Genomic DNA, 20,196 nt, shown 5'->3' with positions numbered 1-20,196 from the left:
AGGCAACGGGGTAGCAGGCAACGGGGTAACTAGCCATCCAAGTATCAGATCCAGGGAGCTATTTGCCCACACTGCTGCAATGAAGACAATATACAAACACAAAAGGAGACAGAAAATCCCTACGGGGGGGGGAATGGGAGGGAATGGGGGGGAATGGGTAATCACAAAAAACCCCCACAAAAACAAAACAAAAATCACAAAACACCTAGGACTGATTTAATACATGACTTTCACTTAAAGAACAAAAAGATTGTTTTAAACAACAAAAGAGAGTCAAATGAAATACCATATTAAGCAGCTTAAATGCTGGTACATAAAAGCTAGACTGAGTTAAGGAAACAAAAAAGACCTCACCAGATATTTTTGCCTGTTTATTTAAGACTAAGATTTTAATTCTAGATTCAAAAATTTGAGGTGTCATTTGCTGTTAATATTGTAACTTTAGTTAGAGCTCAAAAAACCAAATTGCCATTGCTTTTTTGTTTCCTCCCCCTTTCCAACCAAGGCACCCTGAACTAACTGAAGTAATGTTGACACAGGACAAAAGGAGCTGCTCCTTCTACAAACAAATATTAAAATTTGCAGAGGATCAGAAATGCCACAGAAAGATTTGGGAAAAATAAAATCAGGATACAAAAAATTGGCTTTTTTATATGAATGAAGTTTCTATTCCTAGATTTTTATTGAAAGCACCAAGCCTTCTCTCTCCAGTTTTATCCCCATCCCATATGAAGTCTTCTATAATATTTGCATACACTAATGCAGTGACTACAGAAAGTCACAGGCTTAATTTTTTAGCATGTACATTTTGAGTAGCTTCAGAAAGCTATCATGTCCCCTTACAATCTAGACAGGCAAAATTAGGATCTAAACAAATTATTTTACTCCCACAGTACAGCACAAGAGTTTGTGCATCTTCCCTCCACTTCTGTTTTTGGTGCCACTCTCCCTTTGCTCCTCATCTGTCTTCTCAGTCTGCTCAGTTCCCTTTCAGTGCAGGCATGCTTTACAACCCAGACATACCACAAAAGCTATTGTGATACAGTGCTTATTACACGGTAGCTTAACTGTGACAGCCATCAATATAACGACTCATTCTACAGCTTAGATGGAAGTAATTTGCCTTCACTTAGCTAGTACAGTTTTTACTCCTCTAAGGTCCAAGCTAATGACATTTTCCTCATCAAGCTTTAGAATCAATGCTTATCTTTGTGTCCAGCCCATTAACTTTCAAATTCACTGAAGTTCTACTATTTCATCACATTTCTAAGTTTTCCCCCTTTCCTCCAGCTTCTTGAGCATGACATTTGGAAAAATCTCCTCCCAATTTTGTTCAACGTCCAACTCTGTTCAGTTTATTTCTTGCAACTAGATAACATCTTTCACAAACCACAAATGGTTTGTGAAATGGAAGCTACCACTTCCCGGTTGATGTCTTCCTTAAATTTTAGGTTGGAGATTAGATTGCAACTGCAAAGTTGCAATGCTGTAGAGATGGCCTTTCACAAAGGACAGTCCAGACAAACACTGGGTTTTGTAATACTATTAGCAGGATTATACAAAATACACTTGCTTGCAACAATCACAAGGCTGGACTTGATTCGGGAAGCCCTCCTCAGTGCTGTAATGAGGGTTTCCACAGGATAATCTATTTTCTAGATTTGGTTTGTTTTCAAATCAAACTCTTGTTTGAGGCTACCTCCCTGGTATCTTCATAGCAGCTACATGGTTACCCATTTCAGTTCAACACAAAGAATGCGGACCTTTACCCTTGCTTTCCTACTGTACTCATCCCCGTCACCCGAAGTCTTTTTGGGGTCACTGTTACTAGTTTACATTAGTTATATAAACCAAGTGACTTTCTTTGATTCAGCTCTGTAACTTCCAGATTATATTTGAAGCCTACCCCTTCATCGTTTACTTTACATTCTCGCAACTGAATTGCTTATGTTCAGGCTCTTTGCATTTCATGTTCTTCACTACTGCCACAGCCTCCGCTCTGACTTGAACAAATTCACTCTTCCACAGCCAGATGTTTTTTTTTAAATAGCAGAACCTGTATATTTAACTTTTGAAACCACTTCAGTTTTATGAAACATTTGCCATTTGCCATGGCATCAAGACTCCAAGCAATGTACTAGTACTTCAGATTCAAACCACCTTTCAACCTCTCATCACCTTTAAAACACTGATGAAAGGCTAGTCTTTGTTTTCTTACTGTAAAGTATCTTCAACACTGGAATTTTCTCTCATTCTTTCCTGCAAAAGGTGGGGAGACTGTTGTAACTGTAAACAGAGATGCCTAATTATAACATTCTCCCTACTGAAAACTCCACTGTCTTTCCAAAACCTGAACAAAAGCTGAACAGTTCTTGTTTGCAATGACTTCCATGCCACTCTCTTGTTGTTTACTTTCCTCTTCTCCCTTAATCAATCTATTATATAAAACTTGCATCGTAAATTCTCTAAAGCAGGACTGCTGCGTTTGTTATGCTTGTAGAGTGCCTAGCCACTGCAAGGTCCTTGCTCTATATGGGCTACTATGGCAGTACTTTTTGCAAACATATTCCTGTATTTATTAAAACATACACATTTCAATTTTTCCTCTGAGAAAAACCTGCAGATAAAGAAGTTACAATAATTAATTAGTGAGGATACCTGAACTAGCACTCCTTTTTCAGGAAACGACCATTACATTTTATCAACAGTTACACAATGCAAGGTATTGCCTAATTTCAGACAAACCTGCATTCCTACACAAAACAGAACACCCCCTGTGCTTCTGTGGAAGTCTTGCACATGTAACAGCAACAGCATCAGACTACATATAAGATGCTGGAACATTTGAGAACTTATATTTCTCTTTATAAAGCACTCATGTCATCTTCATTCAAAAAGTCCAGTTTTATTACCATTTTTGTGGTTACAGAAGCTGTAAAAGTAACAGGATCAAAATTACAAAGTCATGTTTCTTTTTACTATGTTCACTTCAAGCATCAATCAGCGTAAACAACTGCTGTCTATATGATATCCTTCAATAAGCACATGCAACTTGTTTTACAAGAGCTCACAGCCAGAAGTGCTTGCCAAGATCTTACCTTCTAGAGAACAGAAGAGTAACTTCTTATCAGAGAATGTAACTTCAGAACAACAGCCCCTCCCTAACCTCCCATATTGCTCAGGTGAGAGCTTCTTACCACCCACATTATTCACTGACACAAAAGCAAACCTTCATACGGACAACGAATGCAGGTATCAGTCTGACCCTTAACAATAGCTGGTTAAACACTAAGAAAAAGACTAAGAAGGTTATTAGATAATCTACAACCACATATTTCGTTGCCTTGACACGCTTCTGCAGAGAAACTCACCTGTATAACTCCTTCCATCATGTTCACCATCTTGTTGACTATTGCAATGACTTTGTGAGTGCGCTCAGTAGGAGTGATGTCAGGTCTGTACTGGCTTGACAATACATACCGACATGTCATATACAAAACATATGTAGGTGACAGCTTAAAATGAACTGTTGAGCTATTTGTGTAATTTATAATGGCAGATAAGAAGGCATCTTCAGCTGTAGAGAAAGAGGAAAAAAACCACGTCATAAAGCCAAAGACAGAAAGAAAATGAAATAAAACAATTTCATAACTTAGGGCATAGAGGATTTCTTTTTGGAGGAGGGCAGGGGGAGAGAGGAGCAACTTACAGGAATTTCAATTCTATATTGTTTATTATGTACTACAGTTACTTAGGCACACTAATAACACACTTCTATAAAAAGCTAGAAAATCTGATCATCAGGAAACATTTCTGTACTATTTCCTATCACTTTGCTGAAAATTTGCATCTTCAAGGGAACTGGAAAATGCAAGGTTTCTCCTGTTCATTCTATTCCTACGAAGTTCCCTTATTATGGGGAATTCTATACTAATAAAAAAATCTGTGTTTGCTTGTTCACAAATCTATTTAGTTTCAAATACCTGGACAATCTCTGGCATGATATTTTTCTACCAGATCTGAGACCTTAAAAACCAGGGGACCAAGACAACAAAAAATTAAATTTTAAATGAAAATTTGAACTTAATTTCATATAATTTGGATTATATTTCATATAGATTTCATATAAAATGGATTTTGACCAAGATGCAATCTATTATCCAAAGCATGGAGAACTGTACAGAAGAGAATTAATTCAATCGACTTTTGAGGAGGTGGGATTAACAATTTTTTCCACAGTCAAGTTTGAATATCTGAAGATAGAGAATTGAAATGCAATTACAATTAGATATGCATGAACCTGCCTCAATACCTGAAGTGTCCCTTCACCCTCCCCAACAAAATAAATTATATTACTGGATTAAGTACCATCTGTTTAGATATAAGGAAGAAATTATTTGCTATGAGGGTGGTGAGGCACTGCAACAGGTTGCCCAGAGAAGTTATGGATGCCCCATCCCTGGAAGTGTTCAAGGCCAGGCTGGATGGGGCTTTGAGCAACCCGCTCTAGTGGAAGGTGCCCTTGCCCATGGCAGGGTGGTTGGAACTAGATGATCTTTAAGGTCCCTTCCAACTCAAACCATTCTATGATTATTCTTTTCAGCATTTACTTAAGTTACCCTTAAGTTTTCAAACTGACTGAAATATTACACTATAGAAAAAAGTGACAACAGGTTAATATTACAACTTCACAATTTACTCACAGCTTTCCCTGAACTCAATACTGGCAGGTAGTATCAGTTCTGGTCCACGGGTATCCTGAGCTCTAAAGAAAGACAACAAAAATTGAAACAAACAATCCACACAGATGATATTAATTCCACTGTAAAATGACAGATTTCTTCAAATACACTGGTTCCAAGTGGTGACACAACATCCTTCCCCAAAATGATCCTTCTTTTACCTTCCCTCTAGAATCATTCAAGCTGTATTTGCCGACACACAATAGATCAAAATATAGACTTGAACTGTGGAGTCGGTAATATTAATGAACATCCTCTTCTGCACTGTATGGCAGACTCACAGGATCAGTTTGCAATCTGCCCTTGACAGGATTCAAATAACAAATTATTCATGGACACATAGAAGAAAGTGAATGAAGCTTCACCTGAAATATCAGCTTGGTTACAAAAAATGTACTTTGCTATCTTTAATGCCCTCAAAACCGATGAGAACTTGGTCAACTATTTGTCGTTTCTTCTGCTAAGGAAGAAAAGGAGGTAAAATCTAGCCCCTACCCTCACCTGGCTGTTGCTACGCTATGTTAAGAAACAGCAGTCATTCTATGAGCCACAGAACCATGTCCTCACTTAAACTCACTGCAGTGCTCTTTCTTATCAGTATGTATCAGAGAATTTACAGAGGAGAAAAATGAAGAGCAAATTGATTTTTCTGGTGCCTTCAAAAGGTATTATCATCCCTCCCTTAAGCAAAAACATTAATTGAGCTGTTCTCTGTAGTTAGGCACGTATTTTTAGGAAATATGTAAAAGCTTAACATCTTCTGCATGCAGTAGCCATTTTTAACCACATGTAACACAACACGTAGCCTTCTACTTTCCCCAGCAACTTTGACAAAGAAAGGAATGTAATATGACTATATAAGCCTCATTCTCCTGAGACATTTTAGTTTCTACACAAAGCAGATATCGGATACTGAAGGCCTTTATTCAGCTATCTCCTGTAGTAAAAATCCACAAGGTAACTTTGAAGGCTGATGTCAAAAGACCTAAAGTACTCAGCTGAGGAGCACTCAGCTGGTGTGTAAATTGTAGCATTTCCCCTGTTTTTAATGCTATAAATTTAAGATTAATTAATTTCTCACTACCTCTACACTGTCAAAAGTGCATCATCATCACCAAGAACTTAATTACTTCCATAGAAGAAAAACTAATATTCACACAGCATTATCAAAATAGAACTACAATGACAACTCCAGAGAATTTTTTTTATCTGCTATTATGGGAATGATAGAAGACAAAGAAATCTTTCAACAAATTGGCTCGTGAACTAGTGACAGATTTCAGCTGATGGACCTATTTCCTTTTCTTTATAACAAAAAGACAGTGATCCCTTTCAGCACAAAGGACAGAACAGGATTCTCAGTCTTCCCTCCAATGGGAGGGAAAGCAGCACAAAAGATAAGAACTGATGTGTATTAGTGCACGATTACTTCCAGGATTTTGGAAATTGGCATTAAGAGAGAAAAGAATATAAAGTAGGAAGAGGAAAGACTTCTTTTAAAAATGTTAATTTAGTTTTACCTGTAAATTAGTTCTCTAGGAACAGGTGCAGGAAATCAATTATTTTAGCGACCTTAATATGAGTTTCCTTCAACTAATGTACCATTTCCTGCCTTCTCCAAGCACACACAAGAAATACTGTCTAATTAAGCTTCGCAAATTGGAAATTTAAGTTAAAATAACTCTCTGTGCTTCCCATACGATAGCAGCTAGCCAACTTACTTTGTTACTGGATACATTTTAAGTATATATTGTCTTTGTGCCATTGCTTTTATTGAAAAATCCTCTCTGTGGTGATGAAATTCTCCGAGCTAAACCAGTCTGAAAGACTAGTTAAGATATGTCTAGCAAGGCCATAAAATATTGATTGAGGGTTGCCTCCTCTCTACGTATAGTGTCAGGTAATATTACACTTTAAAATTGCATTAAAAAACAATAATACATTCTTCCAGTTATTTTTCTGTATTCTCCTAGCTAAATTGTCTGTGATAAACTGCATTAAAAAATAAAATATTGTCTGTCCTTGTGCGGTTGTTTTAGCCAGCATACTAGCTACATATAAATTTTGTAAGGCATGTTAAAATTAGGAATCAGGTAAGTGTCCGCATCCCATTAACACCAGATATAGCACTATTCTCACTTCCAACCAAACACATTTTTAAGAACTCCTGAAGGAGATCCAAGGCAAAAAATGGTATTTTCTTCTTTTTTATTTTATGTTTGCTCATGGTAATTGAAGTCAGCTATCTAACAAGGATGTATGACCATAATCCTTAAACAAATAGTCATCATCTTTTATTTTACATAATCACGTTTCAATCAAAACAACGATACCAAATAAGTAAATGATAGATTTTTTGAAAATATCTAAATATTAAAGATCTCTGCAGTTGTAGCTATCACAAATCTAAGTGTAATTTGGATGCCTCTCAAAACATTTTCTGCACACAGGTTACCAAGGTGAAAAACAACAGTAAGACTAGTATGCACATTGTCTTCATAAGGAATTTAAGTTGTTAAAAAAAAAAAGTTAAGATGCAGCTCACAGACGGCTCTGTATTTTTGAAATCTACAACTACAGCACAAGATAATCCTCTTTACAACAAGTGCTCTGCCTTTCAGCAAGAAATACAGAAATTTAATAATCTTCATATACATACAAATGCACAGCTAGAACTCAAGAAATATTAGCAGTGGAAACCTCAAGAACTTCTAAGAGGCTATAAAAAGTTCACAGAGAAGTTTCATTGATCTTTTATGAGAGCGGAAAGTTACAGTTAAAACATTAATAATTCAAAAAGAAGAAGTTAAATCTTCAGCAACTTTAATAAAAACAGTTCTGAAGAAGACATTCAAGAAATCCAGGAGCTCTAACAAGGGAGTGCAGAGTAGAACTGAGTTGTATTCTACTTTTAACTTCACTGAAAGTATTTAAGAAATATGTCCCTGCTACAAAAGACTACAACATCAGGAATTCAGTTCAGATGGAAGCACAATTTTCTGCCCTCTTTTTTTTCTTTTTTTTCTACTGCTTACATCTCTGAACTCTGTTTTCTGTCTAGTGAATAACAAATCCACCTAAATGATACTGGAAGCTGCATACTAGGAGCTTTACAACTTGTATCACTGCACTTTTTAACCCTGCAGCACATTTACCTTACCCTTCATCCATTTCTCATTGTGGTTTATCTAATTTTCAAAGCTTATTTAAGTAGACAACGATATAATCTTGTATTTTTTCTTAAGATTTGAAAAACATTCTTTTCACAGAATTGCTGAGGTGTGAAGGGACCTCTGGAGATCATCTGGTCCAACTTCCCTGCTCAAAACAGGGTCAACTAAAGCAGGTTGCTCACGACCTTGTCCACAGGTTTTGAATATCTTCAAGAATGGAGATTCCACACCCTTTCTGGGCAATCTGTTCCAGTGTTAAATCACTCTCACAGTAAAGAAGTTCCTCCCATCAGGTATTCACACACATTGATAAGATCTGCCTTAAGCCTTCTCTTATCAAGGCTATTTAATTCCAACTCTAGGTACCCAGTCACTCTTTTCATAATTTTATTTATTTTTTTAAATCAGAACTGACCAAGACATTGGACCCCAGAGAAAAAACAATCACACAGAAGCCTAAGTTGAAAGGGACCTCTAGAGATCACATGCTCCAACCTTCTGTTGAAAGCAGGGCTTTATCCAGGGTTATCCAGAGCCTTGTCAAGCAGAAATCTTGAAAATTTCCAGTGAGGGAGATTCTACCAGTTCTCTGGGCAGCATATCCAAATGTTAACTTGGCCTCACAGCTAAGATTCCTCCCCCCACTCCCTACAGCCAGACAGTTTTCCCCTGAAGCAACTTCTGCTCATTGCCTCTTCACCTGTCAACCAGCATCCTTGTGATGACAGCACCTCCACCTTCTCTGTAACTACCCTTTTAGGTACTGGAAGACTGTGATTAGATCTACCCTGATCCACCTTCTCACTAGACTGAAAAAAACCCAATCCCTTCAACCTTTCTTCACACATCAAGTTCTTTAATCCTCTAACCATCTTGGTGGACATGTCCCTTCACAGGACCGTTGCCAGTTTTTCAATCTCTCTCTTGAACTGGGGGCACCAAAACCGAACACAGTATTACAGGTGTGGCTTAAGAAAAGACAAGTAAAGTGGGATAATCACATCCCTTGATCTGCTGGCTGTGTTCTTGCTGATGCAGCCCAGGACAGTTTGCCTTCACTGCTGCAAGGATACACTGCTGACTCAAGTTTAGTTTGCGGTGCAGCAGGACCCCAAGTTCTCTTCAGCAGAGCCACAATCCAAACAGTCAAGACTTCAGGCTACATTGTTCTTGGCATTTTCTGCCTCATGTCCAGAACTTCACATTTACTTTTGTTAAACTTCATGCAATTCTTATTGCACAGGCCTCTCTGAACAGTGGCTCTTCTTTGTGGCTTCTGTCGTCCAAGTTTGGCATTGCCCACAAACTTGGTGATGATACACTCAATCCTGTCACCCAGATTGTTTATACAGTTACTGAGTAGTATCAGATCCAATATTGACCTTGAGAAACTCAACTCACAACCAGCTGCCAAGTTCAACTTTGAACCATTAACCATCTCCCTTTCAGCCTGACAGTTTAGCCAGTTTTCCACCCATCCTGTAGTCCACTGATCCAGACCATATCTTATGAACAAGGATGTCCTGGGAGATTGTGACAATGTCTTGCTAGAATCAGGTAGATGATACTATGCTCAGAGTATGCCCAGAGCTCTCCTCTCATTAACTATGCAAGCTGTTTTATCATGGAAGCCAGTCATGTTGGTCAAGCACGATTTATCCTTAGTAAATCCATAATGCCTTTTCTTAACCACTTTCTTGTCCTTTGTGTACCTTGAAATAGCTTCTACAAGGACTTGTTCTACAATTTTCCCAGGGCCTGAATTAATGCTGAATGGTCTGTATTTTCCAGCTCTTCCACTCTGTCTTTTCTGTATATAGGTGTAGTATTTGCCCTTTTCCAGTCATTCATCACCGCTGATGTCCACAACCTTTCAAATATGAGACAGTGGCTTTGCAATGATGTCAGCCAACTCCCAGCATCTTTGGATGCATCTCATCAGGTCTTCTCTATTTACGATTGAAAATAGAGACAATTTTTGAAGCAATGCTAATATTAGAAGACATTGTTGAACAAGGAGTTGAATCCTTTTGGACAGGCAATAACTGAATTTGAACAAGGTATTATGAATACATGGAGACTGAATAGCAAGAAAGTGATATACAATTTGAAGTCAATGTTTCCACTATGGCTTTGGAAACAAACTGAATATGCAGGGCATGAAAACTGTCATTCTGTACCTGAAAAAAGGGCATATGAGCAAAATGTGATAGCATTTACCTACATAGTAACAGCCATTATATCATAAAAGCAAAAATCAAGAAGGTGGTGTTACAGGTATTTATAAATTACGTAACATTTAAAGACAAGCATTCAGGGGTAGCTAAAATTCTTGCTCACAAGACTTGCCCACAACACTACTGTAGAAATAGGAATGACCTGGTTGTTTCCCTCTCCAGAGTAAATCACATCATCTTACCACTGACAAATGAGAATTCCAAATAATTGTACTTTTGTTATTAAAGGCATTTCAATTGACATGCCACAAGTCAACAATGGTATGACATGACTACCAGCTTGGCTTTACAAATAACAGAATAAAGCAAAGGAATTTCTTTTTTTTTTTTTATATTCTGAAGTTTGTGCTTTGGTTGTTAATCCTGGGCCTTATTTGGAGTGAGATCTGAAAGGAAAGCTCAATTTCCATACAGAAAATCTGGTAGTTTAAAATACTTTAACACACTGCTTGATCAGAAAAATGTATCCATTTTTTTTCCATTATGAGAAGTAATGATTGGATTACACATTTCCTACCTGCTTTCCTGTCTGCGGTAATCTTGCTGCTGTTCTATTCTAATCATCGGCTTCACCATTCCTCGTTCAGCTGTGCTGGATGCTGATGATGTCCTGTCACCATCAAGCCTGCTGGTGCTCTAATTCAAAACAGCAGGACAGGTGCTTAGCATGCAAACATTGGATTAACTAGTATTTGTGCTTGGCCCTATTAAAACCAAGTGGCAATTTGAGGCTTGAAAAGAGATAGGAAACAGCAGAGAAGACTACAGCACAGAATCCAGCAGCTCAGCAAGTGTTTTCACCACAACGAAGCATCCAAGAGCATACTTGCAATTCAAAGCACAACAATGTCCAGCTAGGAGCAGCTATTTGTTAATGCATTGCAAGGGCATAGAATGAAAATTTCAAACACCTTTATTGAAAAGTTCCATAGTTATCCATACAAAGTAAGAATGAATAGTTAATGAAAACTTTAGCTACGAGACAAAGTTAAATATATTAACAGATTTAGAACTGACTATGCTCCCCTATCCTGCTTCTGCAACAGCTCCAAGTGCTTACATTATTGATCCACGCCACAATATATTCTGTTCTTAAGGGAAGTCTGATCTGCTAGACAGTACATAATTTTCCAAGACAAGAAGTGGCAATTCAAACTGTGCAGTTTTTTTATGTACAACCCTGTTTGTTTTCTTCCAGTGTCACAAGCTCCTTAATAGCGAGCCTTTAATTTATGATTTCCAATTACATCAAACCCTACCAGGAAGGGGAAAAACATGCTGCTTTAAGCAGCAAAATATGCAGCATTACTTTTTAGTATAAACGAAAACAGAACATCAGTAAGATATGAAGTGTTTCCACGTTTCCTAAGAAATTTCTAGGACTACATAATTTGCTTTGACACAAGAAAACCTACCAAAAAGTGCATCTCAAAACAAGACTTTGAATAAAATAGTTTTTTCAGTACTGACATGCCAATCCATGAATCAATTTTCATCACCAGGTCTCACAGAACTTTCATTCAAGTTATTGTTACCCCTTTTCCAAATAGAAGAGAAACAGTTAGAAAGCAAGCCATTCATCAGTGATTTAACAAGATACCATGACCGAAGAGTACAACTAAAAAAACCAAACCAAAAAAAAACCCCCTAATTTTTCCAAGCTTCCCTAGGTCGACTGAAGTATTTTTCTAGTGAGTCTGAAAAGAAGGAGGTATACTATACAGTAATGTCAGAAACTCTAATACTGAACAATTTTAAGGCATTTTAATAGTTTACAAAATTTCTTTTTTCCCCTTCCAAAATGTCACTAAATAAATTCCTATCAGAGGTAAAGAATGCATCCAAGATAAAAGAAAGTTAGTCACAAAGCTACGAAGAAAGGAGAAAAAATGAATCAGAAGTCTGTGGCAAGAAAAAAAATTAAAACTAACAAATATATTCAAAAGTTATCAGAGTATTATTAATACCTATATTGCCACACCAATGTCACTGAATTTCTTTACAGGTATTTCAATTTGATAATAGTAGTAATAGAACATAAAAGGAAATTAATTTGTGGGAGGAATACTACATTTCATACTGCTGAAATAATTCATTCTCTCATCTGAGGCATGTGATCACAGCAAGAAAGGCATTAACTATTGTGTCATTTTACTCTGTTTGCTCTTGGAAAATGCAACTCTGGCACAGAATTTATTAACAGAAAGACAGCACAGAAAGCAAGCATGAAAAGATTATCACCTCATAAAAGGTTTATAACTATGACTGCAGAGACTGTTAAGTCAATGTGTGTACAGGAGCTCTACTGAAGTCAAAAGTCGCATCCATTAAATTGTAAAAGCCTAGTTAAATTTAAATTGAACAGCCTTTCACATCTTATATAAAACTTTTATTTACCATATCGCAGGTAACAATAGTCATACGCTACCTACATGAGATAATGATGTATCATTTCTGATATGAATCTCTACCTGCATGTAATCTGCCTTCAATAGGTCGGTTTGGAGAGAAAGTATTCCAGGCTTGAGGAGTTTCTCTTCCTAAAAAAACAGTTACTATTCTTGGCACAGAATGCATGCCAAATGCTAATACAAACTTAAACAGAATCATTTACAGGGGTGAGGGGGGAATAAAAATGCACATGATACCCAAGCCCACCCACAACAGGAAATGGCTGGGGAGAATGAGGAACCATCTGCACTTTACCAAATACTACTGATGTTACAATTTTGACCTAACTTACACATGACCTTTTATTATTTGCTGCTAATTTAGTCATAATATAATACCTTGCTCGCTGGTAATGCTGTTCCACTGTGAACATCTCCCTCTAGATCAAATGTGGTTTCCTGAACAGCTCTAAAAGCAAGACAACATTTCAAGTACTGTTTAGAAATTATATTGTTAAATATGTAACAAACAAGGAACAGGGTAGCTAAAATTAGCAAGTTCACATTGAAGAGGTATACCATGAGTCCAGTTATTATTCACTTTTTAAAACACTGTATCAATTCTTTATATACAAACACTACAAATATTTATACAGATAATTTCCTTTGGAGAAACAGATTCATAGTTACATTTTTTCCCCAGTCAAGTGAGAAAAACATAAATACACATAAAGGTAAGTAATGTAAATATAAAAATATGTTCAAGGTATTGCATTCACTGTACTTGTCTTGCTACAATTTTTTGCTCAGCTCTTCAGTACTAAATGTACAAAAATCTTGATAATGTAAATCATTCATAAATCATGGTAATACATTTGATTATCTGCTTATTCTAAAAGTTTAAAAAAATATTTGATTCTTCAAGCTGCAATAGCCCTTTGTCAGAGAGTCTGCTGTCCAGGTAAAGCTCTGCAGTAGCATAGTGCTTTGCAGTTGACTATGTAAACCTACGAGAGCGTTTTTTATTGATCTGCAGGCTAGATGTAGAATGAACTCAAGATTTAAGCAGAAATATTACATGACAGCTAAATGTCTGGAGGTCTTCATGCGGACAGGTCCTACAACAAGCATAAGGTGTACTTCCACAACAAAATAAGGTGAAGAAAAAATAATAATGGTTAAAGTATACCTTTATATTAACTCAGCAGATTAGCCAGAAGAGCCTTTTTTCCTACGTATCTATCTTTCATACATCTCCAAGCCAATTTATTTGTTTTCTAAACTGCAGTATACTACAATAGTACTCTCATTTAGACCCAGAGAGGATGGAAGATAGAATGTATTCTATTACATGCTATACAGTCTGATATTAAGATGGTTTCTCCTGAATATTTCTATAGCCGCTAAACAGAACACCTCAGCCCCTACAAGTCACTAAATCCATAATCAGTATTTTTATTATGGACCTCTCAAAAATATGAATATACAGAGAAATAACAGGATTGACTTCTGGACTGTTAGTCCTTGCAACACAGAAACTAGAAGATAAATAATCACACTGTAAAAATGGTTCCTCTATTGAGACATTTAGTCCCCTGTACTGATAAGCTCATTTTGTGACTACCCTACTTAATTTCTAAATCTTCCTGATGGAATTTTAGAAGTTACTACGTGAGAGAAAAAAAAACACAAAACAGGCTCTCTGAAAACATTCAGCTAATTCTTTACTTTTCCTGGAGGTTGGATGGACTTCAAAATACATTAAAATGAGGCATTCCACTGGTTTTAAGACAGAAGTGAGCTTCAGAAAAACTTGTCTCAATACTTCATAATGAAAAAGACACTTGCTAATCCTAAAAAAAATCACAAGGTGGAGCTCAAGTATTAAAATAGTTATTATATATTTAACACTTAAAAGCAGCTACTCAGAACTCATTTAAAGTCATACTCTAGTCACAGGCCATTTATTATACTCTCATTCTCTATTTTTTCCAAGGCTCATCCCTTCACCTCAGTGGGAAGAAGAAAAATTATTGTACTCACCCAGTTTTGTGTCTTGGACCTTTGACCATAAGGCTTGCGTCAATAGGTCTTTTAGGAATAATATGGTCCTGAGTAGGATCCACAAACTTAAATACATGAGATGACCCAAACTGAACCTTCATTCCACTCTGCAGCATAGTGGTTTCTGAAATACGCTGACCTTCCACATAGGTTTCGGCATCAATGCTTCTCGGGGTTACAGTAACAACTCCATCCATGTTAGTGAGGTCACAATGATGAGGCTGAATTCCTGGACCAAATAACTAGAAATAGAATTAATTAACATGGAATAAACTGAATTATACTGCAGCAGAAATTAAAACAATAAGATTGAGCCGCCGCTTACCTTATTTACTTAGTAACTTAACTTTGCTTGTTTATGAATTTAAGAAAGATGAGTGGTACTAAAATGAGTTGAGTTTCACTTCAATTTTCCTTGCACCAGAAAAGCACACTTTTAACTAAAATGCGTAGCAGAAATCCCACAAAGTTTTTCACTCTTTTGGTCATATGCTGTTCAGAACTGTTTTCTTCCACTTGCTGTTTTGATGTGAAATCTCACAATGCAACTATTTATGAGTCAGCTAACTGCAGTGATGTGGCCCCAGGGTGCTGTAAGGTTCCCTGGCATGAACTTCATATGACTATGCTTGTTCTACACATTTAAGAGATCCTACCTCCCTCAAAGGGGTTGATACTAGAACTTAAAAAACCTTAAGCTGTTATGATAACACTGATACGTACCATTTGATCCAGTGATGAAAAAGAATACTCCATTTTAAATAATGAAACCCTTACTTTCCTCTTAAAGCAAGAGAGAGGAAATAAATCAGAGTTGTGACCATTAACATGAAATTGCAGCAATATTTTACCCTTCTATTTTGAAGGGTATTCACAGAATATTTTACTAGTTTCCACAATTACATAACTCACTGGAGATCGCATCAGTTTTGTTGTCTGATCCTGCTTTTTTCCCCCATACCTGAATGGAACTATCATCAAATTTTTCGGTTCCAACTTCAGTGACACTTAACTGTAGACGATAGAGCTTTGGCTTATCTCTGGAGTCAGAACCATCTGCAGAACAAGTGACAAATATTAATTTGGAAGTTATTAAAGTTCAAATACTCACACAATATTTCTACGTCATTGCAATTTAGTTCAGAGTAGTAATGTCCACCAAAAAAATAACTGAATGACATTCTTTCAAGATTTGTTGGGAACTTTGTTCATTGCAGTGTAAAAACATTGAAAGTAGGCAGAGCCCAGAGTGGCTGTTTTCTGCAAGTGCAAATAGCAAAGTAATCAAGAACTACTATTCTGAACATACTTTGAAAAACTTTCTCTATTTCATTAGTAATTTAAGCAATACGGTCTCTGTTAATCTCCAAGATCTTATGTATATCAATATGGGTTTAAAAGACTTAGAAAATAAGGTATCTGTAGATGTCTATAAAACCAGTATTTATTGATCTTACTAAAAGTACAGCTTATCAGCAATATCTACTGTCAGGCGTCCAATATGCCAAACTATGTCCTATTCATCAAATACTAAAATAGGGCATTATTAAAAGAGAATCTTACAAAATGTTTACCTATGACAGCTTTAGTTTTGATACACAGGACCATAGGACTTCTGGCCTTATCTTTATACTCCCATTGACCTATATTTTCAACTTGCAGAAAATGAGGTCAAAGATAAAGTTCACCTTCCTCCTCCCCCCCCAGGACAACATATTGTCCAAACAGAATTAAATTTTGCAAGATACATTGGATGCAGCACAGGATTTATCTGCTGCCTTCACAGGCTAACACAGATGGGTTTTGGCATACAAATAAATCCTCCCCACTTCCCAGAAAATACTACAACTCTAAATACTATGAGATACTAAACTAATACTGTCACTTTTGACTTCTTTCCTATCTCTCCTCCAAAGGGAAGATGCAAAAAAGGGAGGCTGCAAGACAAAGAATGTCTTACCTGTGGACATGAACAATGATTTCAAATCATCCCCAAAAAGCATTAGAGAATATCGTTAAAGCCATTGCACATACTCTGATACTGTTTTCAGTAGGATACTAGTCTTCAGTCAATATAAACAGAACCTCTATAAATCTAATTGTAAACTCCCAGCGTTACTACCAGGATCTGTTTATTAAAATCAGAATGCAAGTCATTTAACCATAAAATTTCACTTAAGCCTCTACAGAAGTCCTCTATCAGTCCTTCAATGAACAGTATTTAAAGGAATTAAAAGTCAACAGCACAGAGAAAACTTGACAGGTAAGAACTACACACTGGCTAAAAGCAGAAAATACAAAGAAAGGAAGGCAGCAGTACAAGAGAATAGAAAACACAAAGTGAATATAGGGGAAAGAAGCTGGGTTATCAGTGAAGAATGATACAAACAAGAGTTTTACATGATTTTGACACGGGGAAAAGTATAATGGGTGCTTTTAGCAAGTAAGCTTCTCCTGGGGGTGTTGTGACGTTATTGCGACATAAAGACATCAGAGACAGTCCATAGACTGGTACTATAAATACCAAAGTTAAGTGCCACTACTATAGTAATATCCAGTTATCAAACATATTTAGAATCACTATCATAATAGTAGTAAGTCATCTGTCACCAAAAAAAAGGTAGTAAACATAAGAGCACTCAGTCTTCTAAACATTTTTCAGATACAAGGGTAACCCTTTTATTAAATGCCAATTGTTTGACTCTACAGAGACATACATCTAGTATCACTGTACACTAAAAAAGGTAATGCTAATGCAGTATATTCAGCAATTTAAGTTGTGTGCAGTTTTTAACACCTAACAATGCTAATCAGAAATTACAGGGCTGCATCTTCAACATCACCAAATGCAGACATGTAGTACGCTAGTGAATACATTTCACTGCTTACCCCCAATTCTCCGAATTGTTATTATGTCTCCCCACAATTTACATATCAAAACCTAGATTAGCTCCTTCATTTATTTATTTATGAATCCAGAAGTCAAACATTTCCTCCTCCTACCCACATCCCAATTCAGTAAAGGTAGCACCCAAAAGATACAAGATTCAGTTTGGAAACAAGGACCCTTACTCAACATGCAAAAATACTGGAATTTCAAAAGTCAGTAGCATAAAAGTCAGGGCTAATTATCTAGGATTTTGTTCCTAATTTCTTATGGCACTTTCTCCTCAGCCCTTTTCATAAAGATTAGAGAACAGGCTTTAAGGTTTAGTGATTTCACCCTTGAACTAAATATACTTCCCTCCTGCCCTGCACTTTTTAATTTTTGATGTCTTAAAAAGAAAACAAACAAACAACTTTAAAATATTCCTATGTATTTCTGAAATACTCTGTAAAATGCAGAGTTTATATGTTTAATTAATTTATTAGCTTATTTAATAGTAATAGTAATTTCTTAAATTAATTATGTTTATTTAAGAAAACTTCTGGATCTCATTCCTGAGTTCAGCTCTTGTGAATAATGAATCAATACCAAGTTCCTGCTATTCAACGTTTACCTCACACCACTGAATATCCTCCATATAGATGTAAAATGTGTTTTCACATCAGAAAATATATTTTAGTATCACAATTCTTCTGTCGAGGCAAATTAAGACTGTTTTGTTTCTCTGAAGTGTCCAATGTACAAGAAAAAAAACCCACCAAACTTACTTTAAAACCACAGCACTAGATACAAACACTTTTTTTTCCTCCCAGGAAAATGCAAAAAATTCAAGCTGTTACTGAAAATTATTTGGAGTACACGTGTAATAATCTACCCGGTGTCTTAAAGAGAATTACTACAAATTCTAAAAAGGATGAAAGGCCGTTTTGTTCTAGGGGCGGGATGCAGGAGGGAAGGAAAGTTGCATTATACTACAGTGTAAAGTCTTGTATTACCTGTTTTTCAACAGCTGGAAGCTTGCCTAGATGTTGTTTGGAATGCATTTCTCCTAACTCACTACAGCAGGATACAGATTCTGCCATACCTATGGCAAAGTCCCTGCTCCCCAAACTGTGGCAGTCCAAGAAAGCTGTTCTTAGCCTTTAAGGACCAAATGTCAAAGAATTCTCATGGTTCAGAAAGGCGATACATATAATCTAAGTCATATAACTTCAGGTCCAGAACTGGGCAGGGGGGCAGGGAAACAAAAAGGGAGTCATGTATCTGGGGTTTTTATCTGACACAACAGTAATTTTCTTTTAATTCAGAAATGTGAAAGGTCAAAGTTCTCACAAAGATGGGCATTAATGAACAACACAAGAGAAACAGCAAGAGGCACAAGAAAAATGTATTAAGTCTATCCAAACGTGTTCATTTTATATGCATGCATAAGCAAACACATGGCATGGAAGAAAGCCTGCGTTCTATTTACGACACCCACAACTGAACAACATTTGCAGAGCTAAACAGGTGCAGAAAATGTCTAGTTCTTGGATTTTTCTAAGCTTAAAAAAAAAGAATTGGAATGTGCCTCCCAGACACGCCTCCAACCCACAAGATGAAGAAGCAAGAAGATTCAAGAAACCAAGTTACCCACTATTGCATACATCAAACAATTATCTACCTGAAATAGCTCTTCCCAGTGACATCATATAAGGTTCAAATAAACTTGGCATGGTTTACATTTCAAGTTAGTTTCACAAGTTATCTTCCCCCGTGACAGAAGTATACGTACAAAGATACATACACATCTGTATATACTGCCTATTGCCGATTGAAAACGTGTATTTCAAGAGGTAACCCTCAATCAGAAAGCAAACCTTATCACCAAAGACCAGGCAGGAAACAGTGATTTAGAAGAAAGTTTTTTTTAAAAAACAACACTAAAGCATGTAAATGTACAGTTAAAAACGCTATAAAACACACAGTGTAGAGTAGAAAGTTGCACAGTGTATTCCTATTCACCTATAGTCATTAGTGAAATCGTTTACGTAAAACCTGTGAAAACTGGGGCATTCTATCACTCTCCATGCTAAGGATGCAATACAGATTTCATGACTGGGCTTATGCAGTTACGAGTCAACAGTCACACTTCAAATAGCAGTGTTACAAAAAACCCTGTGCAGTGAACAGAAGTGAACAGTCACTGTAAGCACATCAACTCAGTGATTCATAATACAAATATACATTTTTGATCAACAGAAAAAGACAAGACAGGCCTCCCTTCATGGAGATATATTTTAACTGCATTACTTCACCACTAAAAGGCGAACTTTACCACTTTAGAGATTATAATTCTACATTGATTTTGCTAATCCAGCGCTTGAGACAATGCAGGCAAATAATATTGACTTAAAACAAGACTAAAGCAAATTATGAAGACCAGATCAGAAAAAACAAATAGGCCTGAAGTTGAACAAAAACATCCACACAAGGGACTTCACCTACTGACTTAAAAATTAGTTAAATCCACATTTGAAAAGCAGCAGATTTCCTGCACAAGTTGCTGAGTGCTAAGAGTTTAGACAGTAGGAAGTTTAAAAGATTGGTTTGCCAAAATTGAAATACCATGTTGAATTCAGGAGATAAAGTCTGCTATTACATTTCAGACAAGATGTGCACTTCCAGCAGAAAAAGCCAACAGTAAACATTTTTGTTAAAGGA

At 36.5% G+C, this 20,196-nt stretch overlaps 1 protein-coding gene across 2 annotated transcripts in view; it reads right to left on the bottom strand.

Annotated features, from left to right (window-relative positions):
- MLLT4 (myeloid/lymphoid or mixed-lineage leukemia (trithorax homolog, Drosophila); translocated to, 4) overlaps nucleotides 1-20,196 on the bottom strand; it is a 101,326-nt gene that overhangs the window by 55,856 nt on the left and 25,274 nt on the right. For both annotated transcript variants that reach the window (XM_010281797.1, XM_010281796.1), the window contains 6 exons: nucleotides 15,568-15,662; nucleotides 14,586-14,848; nucleotides 12,942-13,011; nucleotides 10,670-10,788; nucleotides 4,704-4,765; nucleotides 3,372-3,577 (listed from right to left, as the gene is read on the bottom strand). In XM_010281797.1, coding sequence (XP_010280099.1) covers nucleotides 3,372-3,577; nucleotides 4,704-4,765; nucleotides 10,670-10,788; nucleotides 12,942-13,011; nucleotides 14,586-14,848; nucleotides 15,568-15,662 — 815 coding nt within the window. The remainder of the gene's footprint in view (nucleotides 1-3,371; nucleotides 3,578-4,703; nucleotides 4,766-10,669; nucleotides 10,789-12,941; nucleotides 13,012-14,585; nucleotides 14,849-15,567; nucleotides 15,663-20,196) is intronic.

The sequence above is a fragment of the Phaethon lepturus genome, unplaced genomic scaffold (genome assembly GCF_000687285.1).
Source record: "Phaethon lepturus isolate BGI_N335 unplaced genomic scaffold, ASM68728v1 scaffold2772, whole genome shotgun sequence".
In the NCBI taxonomy this organism is placed as follows: Eukaryota; Metazoa; Chordata; class Aves; order Phaethontiformes; family Phaethontidae; genus Phaethon; species Phaethon lepturus.
Note: the sequence above shows the minus strand (reverse complement) of the source record. Positions and strands in the feature narration are given on the sequence as shown.